The sequence below is a fragment of the Trachinotus anak genome, unplaced genomic scaffold (assembly GCF_046630095.1).
Source record: "Trachinotus anak isolate AG129_WGS33_773 ecotype Australia unplaced genomic scaffold, CSIRO_AGI_Tana_v1 ptg000021l, whole genome shotgun sequence".
Classification (NCBI taxonomy): Eukaryota; Metazoa; Chordata; class Actinopteri; order Carangiformes; family Carangidae; genus Trachinotus; species Trachinotus anak.
In genome coordinates, this window is record NW_027273872.1 from 15,798,788 (window position 1) to 15,818,488 (window position 19,701).

At 41.4% G+C, this 19,701-nt stretch overlaps 1 protein-coding gene across 3 annotated transcripts in view; it reads left to right on the top strand.

Moving 5' to 3' along the window:
- The window catches only part of spock1 (SPARC (osteonectin), cwcv and kazal like domains proteoglycan 1), an 89,491-nt gene that overhangs the window by 61,843 nt on the left and 7,947 nt on the right, over positions 1-19,701 (top strand). For all 3 annotated transcript variants that reach the window (XM_071457515.1, XM_071457514.1, XM_071457516.1), the window contains 3 exons: positions 4,409-4,523; positions 7,897-8,029; positions 10,455-10,575. In XM_071457515.1, coding sequence (XP_071313616.1) covers positions 4,409-4,523; positions 7,897-8,029; positions 10,455-10,575 — 369 coding nt within the window. The remainder of the gene's footprint in view (positions 1-4,408; positions 4,524-7,896; positions 8,030-10,454; positions 10,576-19,701) is intronic.

Here is a 19,701-nt window from a genome sequence, read left to right on the forward strand (position 1 = left end):
CATGTACACAGAGAGCTTATGGATCCTTCATAGAAAATAGAGCCACACACACGGCCATAATTTTGACATGTGCTTAATGATGACTTTCATCTTCATGTTCAGTCAGATGAAGCTTTGTTGTTACTGTATTTCTTCTCTAAGATGCAACACAACTTTGGGTATCAGCAGGGAATATATTTTCTTTTATGTATTTGCTGTGTTCTCTGAGCATGAGCTACCAACCAAGGACTATATTGATCCCACCCCCCAGTATATAAAAGCAGATCTGACCAGATGGTAGCTGGGATGATTCTGGGTTTGCAGCAACAGTAGAGCTTTCAAAGCATGCAGCAACACAGCAGTGAAATATACAGCAGCCACAAGGTGCCCATGTCAACACATTTTTAAAGTCAAGATCCTACAGGGTCTTACAACGCAGCCATATACAGGAGTGTTCACATCATAGGGCTGCAACGTTTTCTTTCTACTGTTAATTACATTATATTTCATAAAACATAGATTTGAATATAAATTCATTTAGAAAAGGAATTAATTTAAACTGTGAATTCGCAAATGGAGAATATAGTTGGCTCAGGCACTGAATTCACATTGCTGATTAGCATCAACTGCTTCATTCAGCTGCTTCACCAGCTGCTTGGCTGTCAGCTGACCGGCAACGTCCAGTCATATTCATGCACTGATACAGTCGTGCCAACACCGTTTGCTGCCTTCACCACCCCCAGTCCCTTCCTATAATGGTCCCTTTACACTGCACAGTTTCGGTCGCAGACAAAAGTTGACATCGTGAGAGAAACATGATGAAATCATTGGTCATTAGTCTTAAAAAAAAAAACCTCTGGTTCTAGGCCACACTGTGAGACAAGTCCACTAGCAGCCAATTTAGAGCTTTGGCAACCAAGGACCAAAGTCAGCATCAAAACTCTGACTGTCAGAAATGTAGGACCAAAATCCTTCAATGTGCCGCTGCTATAGCTCTTGTTTACAAGCCAAGACACCAAAATGCAGCAGGAAATGACAGCACTGCCCTTACTCCTGTTTAGAGGTTTGCAAAGAAGGAGCATTGCTTTGGCCATGTACCTTTTATTGTTTTGCTACACGAGAGCAGTGGTGATGATTACACAGTGGTTACAAGTGTCTGCTGTAATATTATTATTATTATATATAATAACATTATATAACACACACACACCCACACACACACACATATATACAATACATATATATATATATATATATATTCACCACCATCTGGCATACCTCAACATTAAGATTTTACAGTCTGACACAGACGTTAGATGGGTAGATGGTGGTGTTGTATTTCTGTGTCAGGAGGATTAGGTCTCCAAGCGGAATAATCATTGTTTCATTGTATGAGTTTGAGCACAGCTTTTTCCTGCCAAATGTAACAATGTGGCCATTTGCTATAAATGGTCAGATCCTTGGATGTAAGTGTCTCTAATTGAAATACACAAGATTTATAAGATCATAACAATAGCGTGTTTATACCCAAGCAAGTGTTTGGGAACAGCAGTCAGCACCAAACTGTGTCAGTCTCACACTAAGCGTAAATAGACCTCACTTTAAATCAAACTGGGGACATTTGTGTCTATTTGTTAATCATCTGCCATTGTCTTGTGCCCTCACTGCCCTCAGCCACCGCTCTGCCAACTCTTCCATCTGTCTCACCCCTCCAGACTGGTAACCCAGCACCCGCGGGTCATCAGTCAACCTTACATATGGCCAAACAAATTAGTAGTGGTGTCTATGTGTACAACTGCTGTTCCTGCTCACAGACTGTACCTCTAACATTATAAAAAATACACACACATGACTTCACTTCTCCCTGCTTCTTCCTCCCTTATTAGCCTCCAGTTTCAGAGCACTGTCTTCACAGTTTCTCTATTCAGCAGTGTCTGATGAGGAATCATAATATTTACTTCACGCACACACACACACACACACACACACACACACACACACACACACACACACACACACACAAGCACAAATCCTTTACACTTGTTCATTTGGCAAAGTCTTTATCAGCAGCAGGCGACCTTGTCCATTTACATAAATCAATAACATTTTCAAGGTAAAAATGTGGTTTAGAGTGTGAAAAGAAGTTTTACTTGACACTTTGGAGCGAATGGAGTGAAGTGCTCATGCAAATGAACTTATTCACACACTCAAAGATGAGAATAAAGTCATACTTAAGATTAGTGAAAGAGAGAGGAATAAAAGGAGATGAGAGCCACGTGTTGAGGAAAGTGAAAGAGAGGTGGTAAGAGTGTGCTGCAGTGCTCCTGCATTACAATTGATTGGCTGGTTTAACCACCAATGCTGCTCACTCAAGCTTTAAATAGATGGATAAAACTCTCTTTTACCCAACACTCCTCCTCCTCTTCATCCTGTCATTTTCTCCTTTTCTTTCCTTTTCCTTCCTTTTCTTTCCACTATTCTTCCCTTTCTTTGCCTTTGCTTTCTGTTTACCTCTCATCTTTTCTAGTCACTTTTCTTCCTCTCCTCTCCTCTCCTCTCCTCTCCTCTCCTCTCCTCTCCTCTCCTCTCCTCTCCTCTCCTCTCCTTTCCTCTCCTCTCCTTTCCCCTCCTCTCCTCTATTTAAATCGCATCATCTGAAAATGATTTCACATTCAGAGCATCATTGTCTTTCCAAATTAACTATTTTACTGTTGATGAGAAAATTTTATCTGCATAATGCTCTACACGCAATGCTTTGCATATTTGTGTGTGTGGGTGGATAAACTGACTTGCTCATTTGTATGTGTGTGTGTCTCATTTCCAATTTGTCCGAGAGGGGGGGTCACGCACTGATCTTAAATTGTCCTCCAGTCCTCTGTTAACCAGATACATCCCCCCACCCCCCCCCCCCCCACCCCCCCCCCCCCCCCCACTTCCTCTCTCCTCACTTCCCTTCATCTCTCACTTCCTCGCAGTGATAAAGTTGTTTTGAAGCAATTGAAATTAGACAGGTTTCCTCCAGCACTGATAGATGGAGGTGGAGGCAGGCCCAAATAAGCAGCCGATAGAAACACACTGCAGAACAGACAGCTATCTCTCCGCGTTTTGGAGAATATGAGAAGGCACGCAGGCTTGTAAATGTGTTTATGCATCTGTGTATGTGTTTTAAAGGAAGCTAGTGTGTGCTCATTTCTGATGGATGTGTGCAGTGTGCTATGAATCTCCTCCCTTGAGACTATCTAAGCTTCACCATCTTCTACCTTGAAGATAAAGAAAGCTTTTCCAATATCCTCTGGCAGAGTTACGTATGTTTACAAGTGGTGTGTAGATGTTCATTCATTCTTACGTTTGGTTGTAGAGATTACAGTGTTACTGCGAGCGGAGAAAAGAAAAACTGCCATCCTGTCTGAGTCTCTGGCTGATTTAATGCTGATAAACCAGCATGTAAACAGCAGCGTAGTGTGCGATCAGGTCAGAAACTAGTTGATGTTCACATCAGACACCAGCTGTGGCTCAAACATAACCCATTAGGCTTCTAATGGAGACAAGGCCACTCTCATTCTGTGATGTTAGCAGCCACATGCTAATGGCTAGTACATAACACAGGGCTTTGATCTATACACTCTGTAGTCAGTCTTAATTAACTCAGGATTTTAAACCATTTTTAGTCCATTTACCATGACGACGGCATGTGGTCTCTGTATGTAGTTTAAAACCCCCTTTGGCTTTGATCTCATTTTATTAGCTTTGTCTTTTTTGTTGGTTTTGTTCATTATAAAGGCTTTTTATCTTTCTTTTATCCACATCTAGCGCAGCCCACCGGCTGTTGATTGACAGGGTCACCATGAGCACCAGGCCACTGCCTGATGTGGGCTTGTCTCTCACTTCATTTGTACTAAAACCTCTCATCTCTCTCTCGTTTATTGCCACTGTGTCATTTCTTTTTCACCTCCTCCACACTCTGTTTTTCTCTTTTCTTCTATCTGTCAAATGAAAGTGGGTTTGCGCTGTTAGCCTAGTGTGAAACGACACAATGCTCAGAGTCAATGAGCTGCTTTGATCTTTTGTCACCTTGGACACCAGCCAGCTGTGCTTGGCTGCCACTGCGATAATGTCACAGTGGAGATTGATTTGGGAGAAGATGGGGTCGTCGCTCAGAGAGCATGGTCCTCATTAAGAGCAGGTCACGCCACGGAAAACTCAACGTTTACTTCATACCTTTTACCGTTCTTCCTCTCTTTATTTTTCTCCCTGCTTCACTTGGTTGAATGTAAGGCTTTACCAGCTAGAAAACCAAAAGAATGGACTGATGTTTTGCTGCATCAACTATTAGTTCAGCATTATATCGTGCTGATCCTCTTGCTCTCTGTTTCCACTTGCTTATTTTTGCCGTTCTGAGATTAAGCTTGTCCCTGCTCTCTCCCTCTAGGCCCAGATGCCACCAAGGATCCGTGTCTGAAGGTGCGCTGTCCTCCTCACAAAGTGTGTGTCAGCCATGACTACCAGACAGCCGTCTGCACCAATCACAAGCAGCCAGCTCACAGGTAAGAATCAGTTATGTGACATTCATTTCTCAGCATCTGTGTTATCTCCAAAAAACAACAAACAAGTTGAACTTTAATACGCTACAGATCCTCAGGGCCAGTTAGACACAGTACACCCAGCAGACAGACATACAGACACATATTCTCAACACCAATTAATTTTAATAAAAGTATCTGTTTGCTCTTTGGACTCTGTCAGCACACAATTTGTTTGGGTTTTCAACCTTGTCATGTTGCCAGTTTTAAAGCTTTTCAATTTCTCAGTTCAAGAAGCATTTTCCCCAAAAGACATGCCAATGCGTTTTGTCTCCGTCTTGGGTTTAATTGATTTCCTCAAGTCATTAGCTCCTAAGATACTTTGTTTTAATGCTTTTCCTTTGTAATGCATTAATTACAAGTCCTATTTGCCACTTAATATGTCAAATGATTCACCTGAAATCTGTATTTCCCCACCAGCATCACTCACTGAAGCTTTGGACCATGATATTGTTTTATCTACATGACAATTAGCATAACACAGTGACCTCTCAGAGGACAAATCCAAACTTTGCTGCTCTCACGATACCATTATTATTCAGTGTTTTCCTCAAGCAGATACGTGTTGTTGTATAGGCAGTGGACAATGCAAACACCATAAGCAGAGTTTCTTCTTCTTCTTCTTCTTCTTCTTCTTCTTCTTCTTCTTCTTCTTCTTCTTCTTCTTCTTCTTCTTCTTCTTCTTCTTCTTCTTCTTCTTCTGGAAATTGATGTGGTCCTACACAGACCTGACTTCTCTTATTGGTTGATAATGTTCGGCTGCAGGCTTGTACATTTAAATTACCAGCAAGCTATAATTCGGGAACCTTTATGGAGGCTTGCCCTATTAATTTGTGAGCACCTGCTGTGAGGGAGCTGTAGTACCGTCAAATCAGAGCCTTTCCAGATTAGAGCAACATGGAATCTCTCAGCAGGGGGCCGAAGTACACGGGTATATGAGGGAGAGAGAGGTGACTCTCTTGCTTCTGTTTGAGGTTAATATGTCTATAGATCTTTCTGTAGCTGTCTAATGTCTCTGTCTATTTCCTGGCCAAAGAAATCCCACCTCTCGAATCACACTAATAACTTGAACACAGTCTTGTGCTTCACTGCATTTATGCAAAAAGAGCTTGATCAGAGAGGATGAGAACCAGTGGGTTTGATTGGGAGGAAGATGAGGGCAAGCGTCTCAGACAATGTTTATCAACCCACAAATTCCATCTTACCTCTGTCTTGCCGTGTCTGCCAGCACTGTTTTGTTTATCAGTGCAGTGTGCATGTCTAATCTGCTGTGGCAATCACTGTGGCTCGGTCGATCAGTGTGATACTTCTAAAGAACCAAGACAGTGGCTGACAGGCTGCCTGGGAACGTTGTTGTTTTACAGGGTGTACATGTCTCCCAAGAGAGTAAAGATAAACTCCTACTTAAATGTGACATTATAAACTATTTGAGTTTGGTCTGAAATTTAAGCTATAAATCCTAATACAGGGGCCAGTTTTGCCTTGACAGTAGTGTTACATAATTTTTCTCTTCAATAAGTCTAAAGACAGTCAGACAGTCTTTTGTTTGACCAAAGAAACTGTCCTGAGCCTAACTAATGAGTTCGCAGAAGCACTGCCACATTATGAAATGACATCATCTCAGTTCTTCTCTATAATTTTATCCATCAAAAGTTGTCACCTGTATTGTCCTATTTTTCACTGAATTTTCACAGTAAAATGTCCTTCTAATTGTTGAATATACCAGCAGGCTTCTGAACAGAACTGAGTGGTTTAACATGGTCGCCATGTCAGTTTTTAAAAGATTTAAACTAATCCTATTAAGGTAGTCAAAAACTAAATAGCTTCGTACAACAGATGAACATAGATGTCTGTCTGAAGTCTGACAGCTTGTGATATTGGCCCTGCGAGCACTTAGTATACTTGTCTACTTAGTTTAATGCCAGCTCCAGTTACAGTATTCTGCAGTCAGGCATCAAACACAACCAACTGATTAGTGTTGGTGTGCCTGTATTATAAGTAATGAGTGATGATATTTTGTATTCCATTCATACACATGTGGATGCCTGACATTTTTACCTTCTTCATTTTCTAATGCTTTTCTAACCTTTTATAATTAAAAAAAAAAAAGCCTTCTATACCTGATAATCTGGATGGTTGTGTGCATTTGCTCAGTGTGTTTTATTTGTCAAATTAAATCAAAATGTAACCAAATCAAATTGTAATAAATTAATAAAGAATAAATAAACTGGAAAGTGCAGACATTTTTAGGCTTTGGTTCAAGTTGTGTTTTCCTCTGAATCATGTGTTACATAATCACATGCTGAAATATTCTCGCTGTGAAACAGGTTATACATATGACCCCAGAACCTCCACCTGATCACTTCAGTAGATGATGTTCACTTTGCACCATTTGTTGTCGTCACATTCATTTCTCCATAGAGAGTCTCTCTGGCTCTAATTCCATCTCTGCTCGATGGATCAGGAGGCAGCAGGGTGTTCAGTGAGAGCACTTAGAAAGAAAATTGCTGCGAGATTTGGATCAAACGTAATTACACTGGTTATTGAAAAGGCCACGGTGGACCAATCAGGACTCGCTCTGCTTCAGCTGACCCTGAAAACCACAAACACTTTCAAACTTTCTGCTCAGTCGAAAAATGATTCTGCTAGTTTGGAGAATATTCCTGCCTGAACAGTTGTGAGTTGAGTTTCCCTCCCACATGGATTTATGACAGCAATGTTTGTGAGAATTCAATATATACACTAGAAAGGTTCTGGCTTCTAACAGTGTAGGTGTTATTCTTTGTTTTGTGGTCATGTGTGTTGTGACGGTTCAGGTAATGTTTGGACAAAGACGCAGGACTCCTTGGGAATGTTGGCAAAGTATTTATTAGAAAAATAGTTGAAGGGTGGTGAAGGGTGAGGGTGGAGGCAGGCTGGCTGTTTGTGGAGGAGGTGAGATGGCTTCCGGCTGAAGCCAGAGGTCTGAGGTGTAGTCTGGCAGATGAGAAGGCAGTGTGAGCAAGAGTTCTGATCACTGAGGGGAAACCAGGAAAACACAACACATTTGTCAAGTAAACACAAGGTGGCCTAGAGAGTTACAGCAGGTTGAACAATCTGGCGAGGAGGAGTGAAGGGTGAGCCGGAGCACTTGAACAGTTGGAGATGAGTAGATTGCCGTCAGGTGTGTAGTAATGCCAGGAGCCAGGCTAGGTAGACACGCTCACAGCACACACACACACATACACAGACAAACAGGGGAGAAGGAATATGTGCAGGAGACCTTGTCAAATGTCAAAATTCAGATTCACGACTTTCTGAAATTAAGAAGTATTTATCTCTGGTTCTTCTCCTTCAGTGTGAAACCAAGGAAGGGTAGCGTGGGCCACAAGCACAGGCTTGAAGCCAGTCCTCATGGGAAATGTAGGCTCTGCTCGGCCCTCGAATCAACTCCTGTGTGTGGCTCTGATGGACACACCTACTCCTCCAAGGTGAGATGTCTCTTTCCCATTTATCTCCCTTTAAGTTTCATATTCTTTACCTATGCTGATTATCGACCCTGTGTAATACTGAATATAAATGTTACCCTCCTCCAGGTGTTGGTCTCAGCTGGAACAGGGTCAGCTATCAGACGCCTTTCCAGCAGCTAAAAGTCACCTCTGGTTGATTAGGGAAAGCTCTGTAACCGTCATCATGTCATCTTACTCTATAGCCCCAGTTCCAGCCACTCACTCTCTGCCACATTAAATCACACAGTAATCACTTGTCATGATAGAGGAGAAAAGAAAGGCGAGCTTAAACCTTTGTGATTAGTCAAGAAGGAAGTGAACAAAAGGAGAAGAGCAAGTGAAATAAGGTGGAAGAGACTGTGAATTCTTATTGACGTCCACATTAATATCTTATTGTTACTGCGTTCAGCCTTTTGGTTGCCAGGGGTGAAGCACAATACAATGCACATGAACCTCATACAAATGGGCAATAAAAAACATCTCTTGAGTGTCTTGCACAGCTGAATCAAAGTCTTTGTGACAGGAATATTGGCAAAGTAGAGAAAGCAACAAGCTTTCGGGATGCCTACAGACTGTTGTCATTTGCTCTGTGTTATTTATTAATTGCAGCGTTTCATTCAGGGATATAACTGTCTGAGGACACAGAATCAATATAAGCAACTCTTTCAGAGAAGGAATTCAACTGCACTCGTGTTTTCTTTGCCACGAAGCTTGTTGTTCATCCACACATCAGCTATGTTTCTCAGCTTAGTGCTGCAGGAAATAAATGGACATGCAGATATTTGGTGATGATGTGATTTTCAGTCAAGCCTCCAACCAAGAAGTAGACAAGCTGAGGGTGGGAGGTTCACTTCCCTGTGCACGAGGAAGTCAGGGCATTGGCTTTCCTAACAACCCACCTACTGTATCTGTGAGCTGAGGCTGTGCTGAGGAGGAGAGGTGCCGAAGGAGAAACAAGAGGAAGAACAAAAGGAGGCGGAGGCCTGGGGAGTCCCTCTGCTCTCTGCGGTAATTTAGTTGGAGGGGTTCAGTTAGCTGGTGGAGTGATGGGTCCCTGTGGCCCAACTTAAACTCTGCTCACCAGTGAGCTGCTGGTCTCAAGCTCATTCATGTTTTATTATTACATTACATGCCTCCCTCATCGTAACCACACACACGCACACTCACACACACACTCAATATCCTATTAAGAGGACAGTGCTCTTATCTCCTGAGAGGTTTCAGCCCACTAAGTTAAGTCCATTACTTCCCTCCTCTTAAATCATCCTTCCTCTCCTCTCCTCTCCCTTCTCCTCTCCTCTCCTCCTCTATTTTTACTTCACCAAGTCAGGTGTTAAAGCACTGTTTCATCAAAACCACATTAACCCCAGGAGAGAGACAAACATAAAGATTCATGGGGCCTCTCGGTGTGCTGACAGTGACTGGGGGAGGTCATCCATTTCCTGGGCTTTCTCCTTCTCTCTCTCTGTCTCTGTCTCTGTCCTCTCTCCCTCCCCAGACAACTAATTCAATATCTTGAGAACAGGACAGAGCGCTGTTCCTTTGTCAACAAATTCTATTAAGCAACATTAGCAGCGCTATCAGAGAGGTGACAGGGAGGAAATGATGGATTTGAGTTAGAATGTGGGAAATTAAAGTGCTGGGGGTAAAAGGCTAAGTCTGGGTATGGCATGATATGTGTTTAGATGTTTATGCACAGTCATGGTCTCACCCTGACAAAACCTGTCGTCATCATCTCGCAAATAGAATTTACATAACTCATCTCAGTTTTCATTTTTCCTCTTGAAAGGATCTTGTAATTGGATTTTTTTTCTCCCCCAACTAGTCCAAACAATTTCTTACCCCTCACTTACCTGAAATGAAATTTATACTGTTAAATTACATTCTGAAGTAGTCCATCTTGCTTTTTGCATTGCATTACATTTGTACTGCAGTGAATAATAGAAAATCGTTCGGCATCTCTGTGTCTAATGGTGTGTCTACATGGCTGCCTTATGGACATATCTGTTCATCGAAGATAAATGACCAATCCTGTCTCAGCAAATCTTTTCCTTAATCAGCTGCACAAAGACAGTTTAGTCGTCAAAGTTTTGGTTCGGTTGGAATTGCATAAGTGCAACACAGTTACACATCCTGGATATTAAGTGCCAAGAATTTGTGATTCATCCTTGTTTTTGCGACTGTATAGTTTTATTTCTTTTAAAGGGATACCCACTGAATCAACTTCTTCTATGAAGTAAAACAGATTTGATTAAGAACAGTCAAAATCGGTGCCGTAAAGCCTAAAATATGACTTTGGTGAGGTCAGGTGCAAGATAATAGATTCAGTGAAGAGGTTTTCAGCCCTGGAGACTGTGAAATAAAGCCTCCATAACCCATGTTTTTTTGTTGGTTTTTTTTTTTGCAGTGTAAGCTGGAGTTTCAGAGCTGCCTTTCTGGGAAGACAATCTCAGTAAAATGTGATGGGCTGTGTCCCTGTTTGCCTGGTCAGGAGCTCGGCAATCCACCACACAGGACTGAGAAGGCCGGTGAGTACAGTACTGACGATCTCCGTGAGCTTGACAGTCTCTTAATATACAGCAAGCTGAAGTTGGGCCAGTCAAACCTGGTCTTTCACTGACGTTTGTGTGTACAGCTGGGATGGATGTTTATATGAACGTGCTTGTATGGGTAGACAGAGGGAAGGAAATGGATAGACAAAGAGACGAATGTGCAGAGAGAGACGTTGATCTGTATCTCAGCCGTTTTCGAGTTGGGGGGAGTTTAGATGCCTCAGAAACAAACCACTATGACTCTACACCACACACACACACACACACACTTACTCTCTCTCACACACACACACACACACACACACACACACACACACACACACACACAGAGGCAAAAAGCCCTTTCATTGGTAATCTCTCAAATTCTCTGGTGATTCACGGTGTTTCCATTCCTTTCCTGTCACCTCTCCCCTTATTCGTGTTATTTTCTTCCATTCGCATCCCATCACCAGCCCCACCCCACCCCCCCCCCGCTCCTCCTCTTCCCCCACCCGTTCTCTGACAGCTACAGGGAGCAGTGATGGAGTGAGTGTGTGTGTCTTATTGTTTGTCATGAAAATAGGATTTCAGCAGATGGATGGAGAGATTCTAGAGGAGAAATGCAATCTAAAGGAAAGCAGCAGAGAAAAGGATGGATTGTTATCGTTACAGGCTTCCTCCCTCCCAAATGGGGGAGTAGTGAGATGGTTTTACTTTGTGTATGTGTGTTTGTGTGTCTATCTATCTATCTATGTTATACCTTTAATACACGCGTATGACAAACATACACATTCTCTACCCTCATAGGTCTTTCCTAATCACTCTCTGATTAGGAAGCATTTATAAGGATCCCAAGGTTCATCAGGCACATTTAATACAAGAGAAAAGTGTCTGCTAATTACATAATGATGACTCTCTCTTTATCTTACACTCTCCTTCATTAGTTTAAGGCTGAATGATGGAGGGAACAGAGAGCGATGTCGTAATGGAGAAATGCTTTACCAACTTGACTGCTGCCTAATTAATTCTCCTGCATCTTTTCTCAATCGAAACTATAATTGTATGTTTGGTCTGCTGAGAGCTTGGCTGTGGGAGTGAAATGGATGAGAATGTGTGAAGAGCAAGGAGATCTATTTCCAGATCTTGGCCAGTATAAACATTCAGAATTACACTTACTTTCACTATCTGGCTCTTTGCTTCGATTCTTTTCTGTTTAAACCTGCTTCTATTTCTGATTGAAGTCTTTCTCTCTGTCTCCTTCTTCTTCTTCTTCTTCTTCTTCTTCTTCTTCTTCTTCTTCTTCTTCTTCTTCTTCTTCTTCTTCTTCTTCTTCTTCTTCTTCTTCTTCTTCTTCTTCTTCTTCTTCTTCTTCTTCTCATGACTCATGTACTGTGTTTCAGCACGGTCCGTCCTCAGACCGTCAGTGAGATAGCAGTGTATTCAGAGGGAGCAGGGATCTATCAATCTTCCAGCTTGATAAAATCTCTCATTAGATCAGCAACACAAAACAGTTAACAGATGGAGATGGCAGCAGGTGAGGAAAACACTGTGTGTGTGTGTGTCAGAATGTGTTCCTATGGTAACAGTCAAGATTGCAGCAGTTCAGCATGTGTGATCGCTCCTGTATGTTTACTGATAGCTACAGGTTGGAAAGAGGTTTGAACAGACTGGTAAATATCTGTGTTCACACAACACCTGTAGTTTCATAAGTGAAGTCACTCTTACAGTAAACAGGGTTGTGTTGTGTTCACAGACCTCAGTGGTAGTTTGTGGAAATGTTGCTTCCCAAGTGGAGGTGAAGAATATCAGATGGAGTGAAAAATATGCAAATGTGTCATCAAGGGTGGGACAATTTCACTACATAACCTGATAAAAAATAGGAACTATGTATACAGCTTGGTTGTGTTACCATTACGTAATATGACAATAATTGGTTCAAAGACCAATTGGGAATAGAGTTTACAGCAATACACATTTTCATGGATAGAAGAGAAAATAATGCTAAAGACATGAAAAAGACACACAGGTTTCATATCTACTGTAAGGAAAGTTCTAACTCGTTCATGTTTTTACAAAATAGGAAATTTACAAGTGTTTTGCCATATTTCAAAATTGATTTCAGAACATTTTGTTTTAATTTTGAGACTTTCCCAGTCAGCTCATGAAATGTCATCTTGGTCAAACGCAATCAAGATGAGTGAGATTTTTTAGTTTTATTATTATTATGAGTATTTGGTGTGAAAATCATATGAAACTTGACTGGACTGATTTATGTGTGTGGAAGCTCATCTGTGTGGAGGCAGATGAGGTTAGAGTCATGGTGAGTTGACATCAGGAGAAATAACAGGCAAAACTAAACTAATTAAATGGAAATGAGCTCGACTGTTTAAATCAAGCACAAGTAATCGAGGAGGTTATGTTAGACATTCACATGTACTGTACCACCATATACTTGCAGCAGTGGTAATGGCTTTGCTATGGCAACTGAGCTCACAGTGCTTTGATTAATGTTAAAACAAACACTGAATCATTGATGGCATGTCATGTCTGACTTTACTGATTAGTGTGTAGCCAAGACTCACTACTCTTTATGAACAGAGAAGAAGAAGAGGAAAAAGTAAATTGGGATTTCAGACACTTATTAATCATTGTCATTTTTCTGACAGGTGTAGTGTAGCACAACTGTAATTTTCAGTTCAATAAAATGTAAAGCACTGCATCATGGGATTGTTAGCAGGAAGTACTGTGCAATGCCTTTTGAGTTCGGACGGACAAATATCAAATATAATATAAATGAAGTCTTTACTTTCATACAGGTTTCCTATCTACCACTCTACAGTCAAGTATCCATTAAAGGTGAAAGTTTCCCCCAAGAAAAATATCAAAAAAGCAAATAAACAGAAATGACAACTTTTTTTTTTTTTGGCCTTTATGCCTTTATTGATAGGGCAGTTGAGAGAGACAGGAAATGGGGAGGCAGAGAGATGGGGAATGACACGCAGGATAGGGCCGCTCGGAGCGGGATTCAAACTGGGGCCACCTGCAGTGAGGACTATAGCCTCAACACATGTGGCGGGTGCTCTACCCACTGAGCTAAACACCACCCAGAAACAGACAATTTTTTAAAGTTCAGAGATAATTTGACTTTAGTGAGAGGTATAGGAGAGTAGTTAAAAAAGGAGGCCTATATATCTTATTTCTGCATTGTTATAAGAATCCAAGGCTCCAATAAAGCCTTGTGTAGACAGTTAGTATCATCCTCGCCATGTTGAAAAGAGCTGATGCTCTTATAATTGAGGAGAAGAGACAGAAGGTGTCGAGCACCTTATACAGGTGAATCTCTGACTTTCCATCCTCTCTTTCATTCTCCAAGGATTTTGATTGATAGCTGCAGATGAGAAGTGTGTGCTATAGTCCAGGCTGCTGTTTATTTGGAGTGCAGGCAGACCAATATTGTTTCTTATCTGACGTGGCAGAGTGGAAGGCTTCAAATATGAGTACCTTTGCCTCAACAGCACTAATAACTTTTATTTTTCTCTGAGTGTCGGGAACATGTCAGTCACATCTCTTCCACACTCTCTCTCCTCGCTCGCCCCATCGCTGTCTGTCGCTCATTTATTTTCTGTCTCAAGCCTCCAGTCCATCATTATGCAGAGAGTTCAAGTTCCCCCTCCACTTATTGCCACTCTCATATTTTTCTGTCCTTTCATTCACTGTAGAGAGGACTGTGAAAATGATGCATCTTTGAATGTTACAAATAGAGTTGACCCTTCCTTTATCTTTTGACACGGGGTCCAGTTGGTGTCTGTTTGGCACAAATGGATCCTACAAAGGCAGAAGCTGAGAAATGAGAAAACACATCAAGGCAATAATTATAGGCTTATTGTATACATATAAATTGCTAATTTTTCTGTAATCTTTCTTTTAATGAATTATTAAGATGTTTTTTTTAATGAACATCTAAACCTGATGTGCTCAGAAATGCATTGCTGCTGTTTGCCTGTTTGTCAGCAAAGGTTAAAAGATTGACACATAGGCACTGAGATTTAATTTGATCTGTCATCCGCCCCTGAGGCAGTACTGTTGTGATAATGGACATCATCATTCTCATATAAAACAACCACTCAGCTGACACAAACGATCCTGCTAGTGATAAAGGCTTGAGTACTGGTTTTGGTAAACATTGTTTTGTTTTTTTTTCCAAATAATAATAGTTAATTTTCTCTCAGATACTGCTCTGCAAAGCTACTGACAAAACAAAGAGAACTGTTGGAGGTTGAATGGGCTAATTCCACTCGCTAAATTAAAATTTTCCATGGCAATTCTGTCTCACAGCTCCGCAGAGAGCACACAGGAGGACAGATTGTGTTCTCCTCTCTTCTGCCCCCACACTTCCTATCGGCTCCCAACACATGCAAATAGTTTAGGGATTTTCTTCCAGAGTGCTGACCAGTAGAGCATTTTTATAAATTCTACCGAGACAGTCCTCGCCAGAAAAAAAAGCTGCATTAATCATTTGTTCAAACACTTCATATAAATTATGTTTCATTTTCCTGACAAGCTACTCATGTGGCCAGGATGTTGTTAATGGTGATGCGAATCTCTTAGGGAGGGTGTCAGGAGGAGGGTTGGACAAACAATATTTGCATCCCTTCTCCTACCAAGAGTTAATGTTTTTAAGGAGACGTCTGGAATTTGTGACAGATGTGGTTTTACAGAAGTGTCAACAAACCGCTGCTAAAGTGTCTACAAAACCACTGTCACTAGCAGGTAAATAAAATCCTGTATTAATGCTAATACAACCAGCTCAGGTAATTTAAAAAGAACTACTGTTTGTTTTTATCTGGATGTTGGCGAACTGCTCCAAATATGTAACACAGCAAAAGTAGTAAAGTTTGGCTGTTTATCTGGTGTGATTCTTCTCAGGACTGTTGGAGTGGGTCAAACCTGACCAAAATCCAAGGCCTACTAGCAAATAATTAAAGAAATGCTATTTTAAATGAGCTCATTTTCAAAAACAGCCTCATTCTTCAGGTTGAAAGTGGTTCTCTCTCTGACTCTTCCTTTGTACCTGTCTCTCTTCTAACTCTGCCTGTCTCCCTGTCTGTGCAGACAGTGTATTATGATCATTATCTTACCTAACCTTAACTCACCGCCAGTGAGGTTGTTCTGCAGAGCTGGTAGCTTGGGGCAAAGAAAATCAAACATACTCTTGTATCTTTTTAATGAATCTGACCTTCTATCTTCCTCATATCTCCTATCTGACTGTCTCAGTCCATTTCTTTCTCCTTCTGTTACCTTGTTAAGAAGTGTCACCTCACTCCAACGCCTCCCATCTCCCCTCCCTCCCTCTCCATCTGCCTTTCATCTTGACCTGATCAGATCACACCCGTGATCTCTCAAGGTGATCACTGCACACTTTTCCTCTGTCTTGATTAAGAGTCAGTTCCTCTCTTTTACATGACCAACATAGTTAATCATTTGAATATGATAAAAGGAAACCTGTGGAGGGATTCAATGCCTAACATTTCCTGGAGTTATATATGTGGAAGTCTGGAGATCACATTTATCTCCTGACCTAAACAGGCCTGGAGGGATTTTTACCATATGTAATTCAGGAAGGTTGCACTCTATCACCTCCTAATGGCAGTCACAACCACAGCATCAGGTGATGGTGAGAGACTGTTGCATATTTGTGCCGAGCTAAAAGGGAACAAAGAAGATGCATCTCCGGTGCACAAGATGGACAGAATTTCGTAATGAATCTGACAGTTGTGACAAACCTTTTACATGAATGAATGATTGATATGTGGCAGGGTATGGCATATTTTTGGATCACAGATTTTTATGCTTTGTTAAACAAGGTGTTTTCATTCAATGACAGACATTTAAAGTACTGGTTAGATTTTTTTTTTTTTAAGTCATGTAAGTTGTATTTTCATAAGACACTGCAGTGTCTTACTACTTTTTCATAGTAGGTTGTCATAACTGTAGAAAACTAAATGCAAGAAACTGCTAATGTAGATGTAATGTGAATATACAGTATATGGTCTGTCATAATTCATTTAGAAATCAAAGAAAAAGATGCTCCTTTGAACTCCTGAACTTGCTAGAGAAGATTTTCTCAGTGTCAAAGTAATCCAGTGCAAGTTGTCTGTACATCCCGTTATACACTGCAAATAGTAACTGCAAAGAGTTTATTCTGCATACATTTAAATGTGTCAATTTGCTGAAATGGAAACATAGTCAAAAAAACAGTGTGACTCTGTCGTCACCCTGCTGTCCACAGCTTCCTCTAAATGCAAGTGATGGCTTCTTCTCCATGGCATGTTGTCTTTTCTGGTCAGCTCAACAGAAACGCTCTCCTCCAGCCTGTTTTATATGTACGCTTTGTCATGAAATGTTTAGATCGGTGTCTGGTCCTGTTTGTCTCTTAGCAGAAGGTCATCACAGCAAATGGGGAGAAAAATCTTTGTCTGGCATTAACCAAGTAAGGACAGGTAGAGGAAAACCCTGTTTCTGTTGTACCTTACGTGATGGATGCAGTTTAGCTGTAATTACCCACATACAGCAGATGTGTTTGAGCCGGTCTGATGGCTTGTGGGGTTTTTTTTAGCTGCCAGTTTCTACTGATCTGATTTGCAGACATGAAAGACATCAGAAACAAGGAAGTGTTGGGTCAGAGGGAAGGAGGGAGGAAGGAAGAAGGATAAGAAGGTAACTCCCAACCTTGATTCAGTGTTTTGTATCTGACCTGCAGCTCTGATCGATAGCTTCTCTTAAGTCAAAGCCGCCTGTGTGTCTGGCGGGCTGTCTACCACCACTTCATCCCGGGTAACAGTTCGCTGTTATGGAGTGTATGATGGGTTGGAAGTGGGGCAAATAGTGTCAGCTTTGGAAAAACACACCCTACAGTAGCCTATATCTCCCTCTCTCTGTGCACATGAGTGTCTCCACTGTCACAATTAGGAAGTAGCTGTTTGGCTTCAGGACACAGCAGTGTTCATACTTGAAGGATCTGCAGATCTGACATGGAAACTTATTAGCCAAAGCCTCTAGCTGTTCTGGCTGCTGCCATATTTATATCATCATCTATTGTAGCTTTTGTTACATTTAAGAGTGAAACTTGCTGCTGAAAATATATAAATCACAAATTCCTAAACAAGATCCTGAGAAACCAAGCTTTATTTCTCTCTCCTCTTCCCTCAGTGGAAATGTTTTTTTTCTTCTGTAACACAGGAAGCTGAGTCATGAGTAGTTACAGGTAGTTGCCATGGTGAACTTAGTGTCACACACCAGTTGGACTAGTTGTGATTTCACAGGAACTGTTACCACCACTTGGTCACATTCTGTTTAAATAATAATGTATCCTTTCAGCGTCCACTCACTGCATTATTAAGCCCTGGAAAACATTTCTAAGTTGGAAAATAACCAAATTAATTATGAGGGTTTCAAAATGAACATCTGCTACAATGACCATGGGCATATTTCTACAAAAAGTTAATTAACGATGGAAACACATTTTGTTAAATGAATAATGACAGAGGCTTTGTATGATCAGCCAGACAAATAGTTTATTTAGCACAGCCGTCCCCAACCTTTTGCCATGCGGCACCTTGAAACGAAGCAGGTTTTTAGAGGCCTGATCAAGTAAAACTATATCATTCAAAAAACACACAAAAAAATTTGTTTCTCTAGAGGAATCTGCAAACAAGGCTGACCCACAGGTCGTGGAGCAGAAAGAGGCTGGAGAAAGAGAAGTAAATGTTGGAGAACCGCTCTTGCAAGTTTAATGTAAGTTTCTGGACAAAGCAAAGGGGCAGGGTCCAGTGACCCAACAAGATTTGTGGAGAAGTTTAAAGAGGGAAAGTTGGGTTCTTCTCAATTGGTGAGCATTGCACACCACACCGGTAATCACAACAGCAAGTCACGCTGTACGATTGTGCACACACAGTTTTCAGATCAGGAAGAGGCTGAGGTTTGGCTGCAGGAAGATCAGCACTTTCCCTGATCTTTCTGTGGAAACCGTGGAGCAAAGAAAATCAATTGGTGACATAAAAACTTCAGAACATGCAGATTTATACATCCAGCATTAACAGAAAAAAAACGATTGTCACAACTGAATATGGGGACATGCACATGCTTATGAAGTATTTCAGAGGAAGAAATCAGTCCAAACTACTTTACATTTTTTTTAGTGACCAAATGTGAATCTACTTTGAAGCTTAGGAGAAAAAGCAACCCTGAGTCCAGCTCTGAAATAAGTCTACTTTGTTGTCTGAGTCGAATTTCTTTTCCTGTGAGGTGACTCTGAGACGCTTGATCAGGTTTTCTACTGACAGCAGCAACACACTCCCACATCTTATCTAGTTGTGTCATAACAGAGCAATATTTGTGACCACCTGTAGAAAGTTACTGATGTCAGTTGTATGTCAGACATCTTTAAGCCCGCCTGACCCTAATGTAGCTAAGAAAGAGAGAGAAGTGGTTAGCAGGCCAATTTATCTGCATGCTATGTCCTTCAGTGTGTGAATGTTTTCAGTTCCAACTTTCTGACTCATTCCTCAACAAAAGGACTCCAAACACGGGCAGCAGTGGCAGGGCTGGGCTACCCGAGACAATTTGGGTCACACTCAGAAGAAGAGATAAGAGGGGTCCACCGAGACTCATTGTGGGCCAAGTCCAAAAGACTTGAGAGGTAAAGATGGAGAGAGCAGTGGAGTCAAAAGTAGAAAAAGTGGAGGAATGGGGAGAGGAACAGAAGGAGTGGATATCAAAGTGAAAAACAGGAAGACTTAAATCTTTGGAGTCTGCAGAGCGATGTGCAAGAAGAGAGATGGGAAATGAAGCACTCAAAGCAATTTAGGTGAGAGAAAGAAATAGGAGAGCAGGCCGTATCAAAGTGGTCTTCTAAGTCTAAGGGAGAAACTGAGATAGGTAGAGCCAGGTGTGATAAGTGGCTTCTGCTGAATCTCGGAAAACTGAGGGGGGAGGAGGTAATAAAGGAAAATGAGCAAGAAGCCGACAAAAGAATCACAAAAGTAGAAAGTGAGTGAAATGGCAAAAAGTGGAAAAAGAAAGGAGGACAATGAGGGAGAACGCAGCGCAGGGATGAAGGATTGT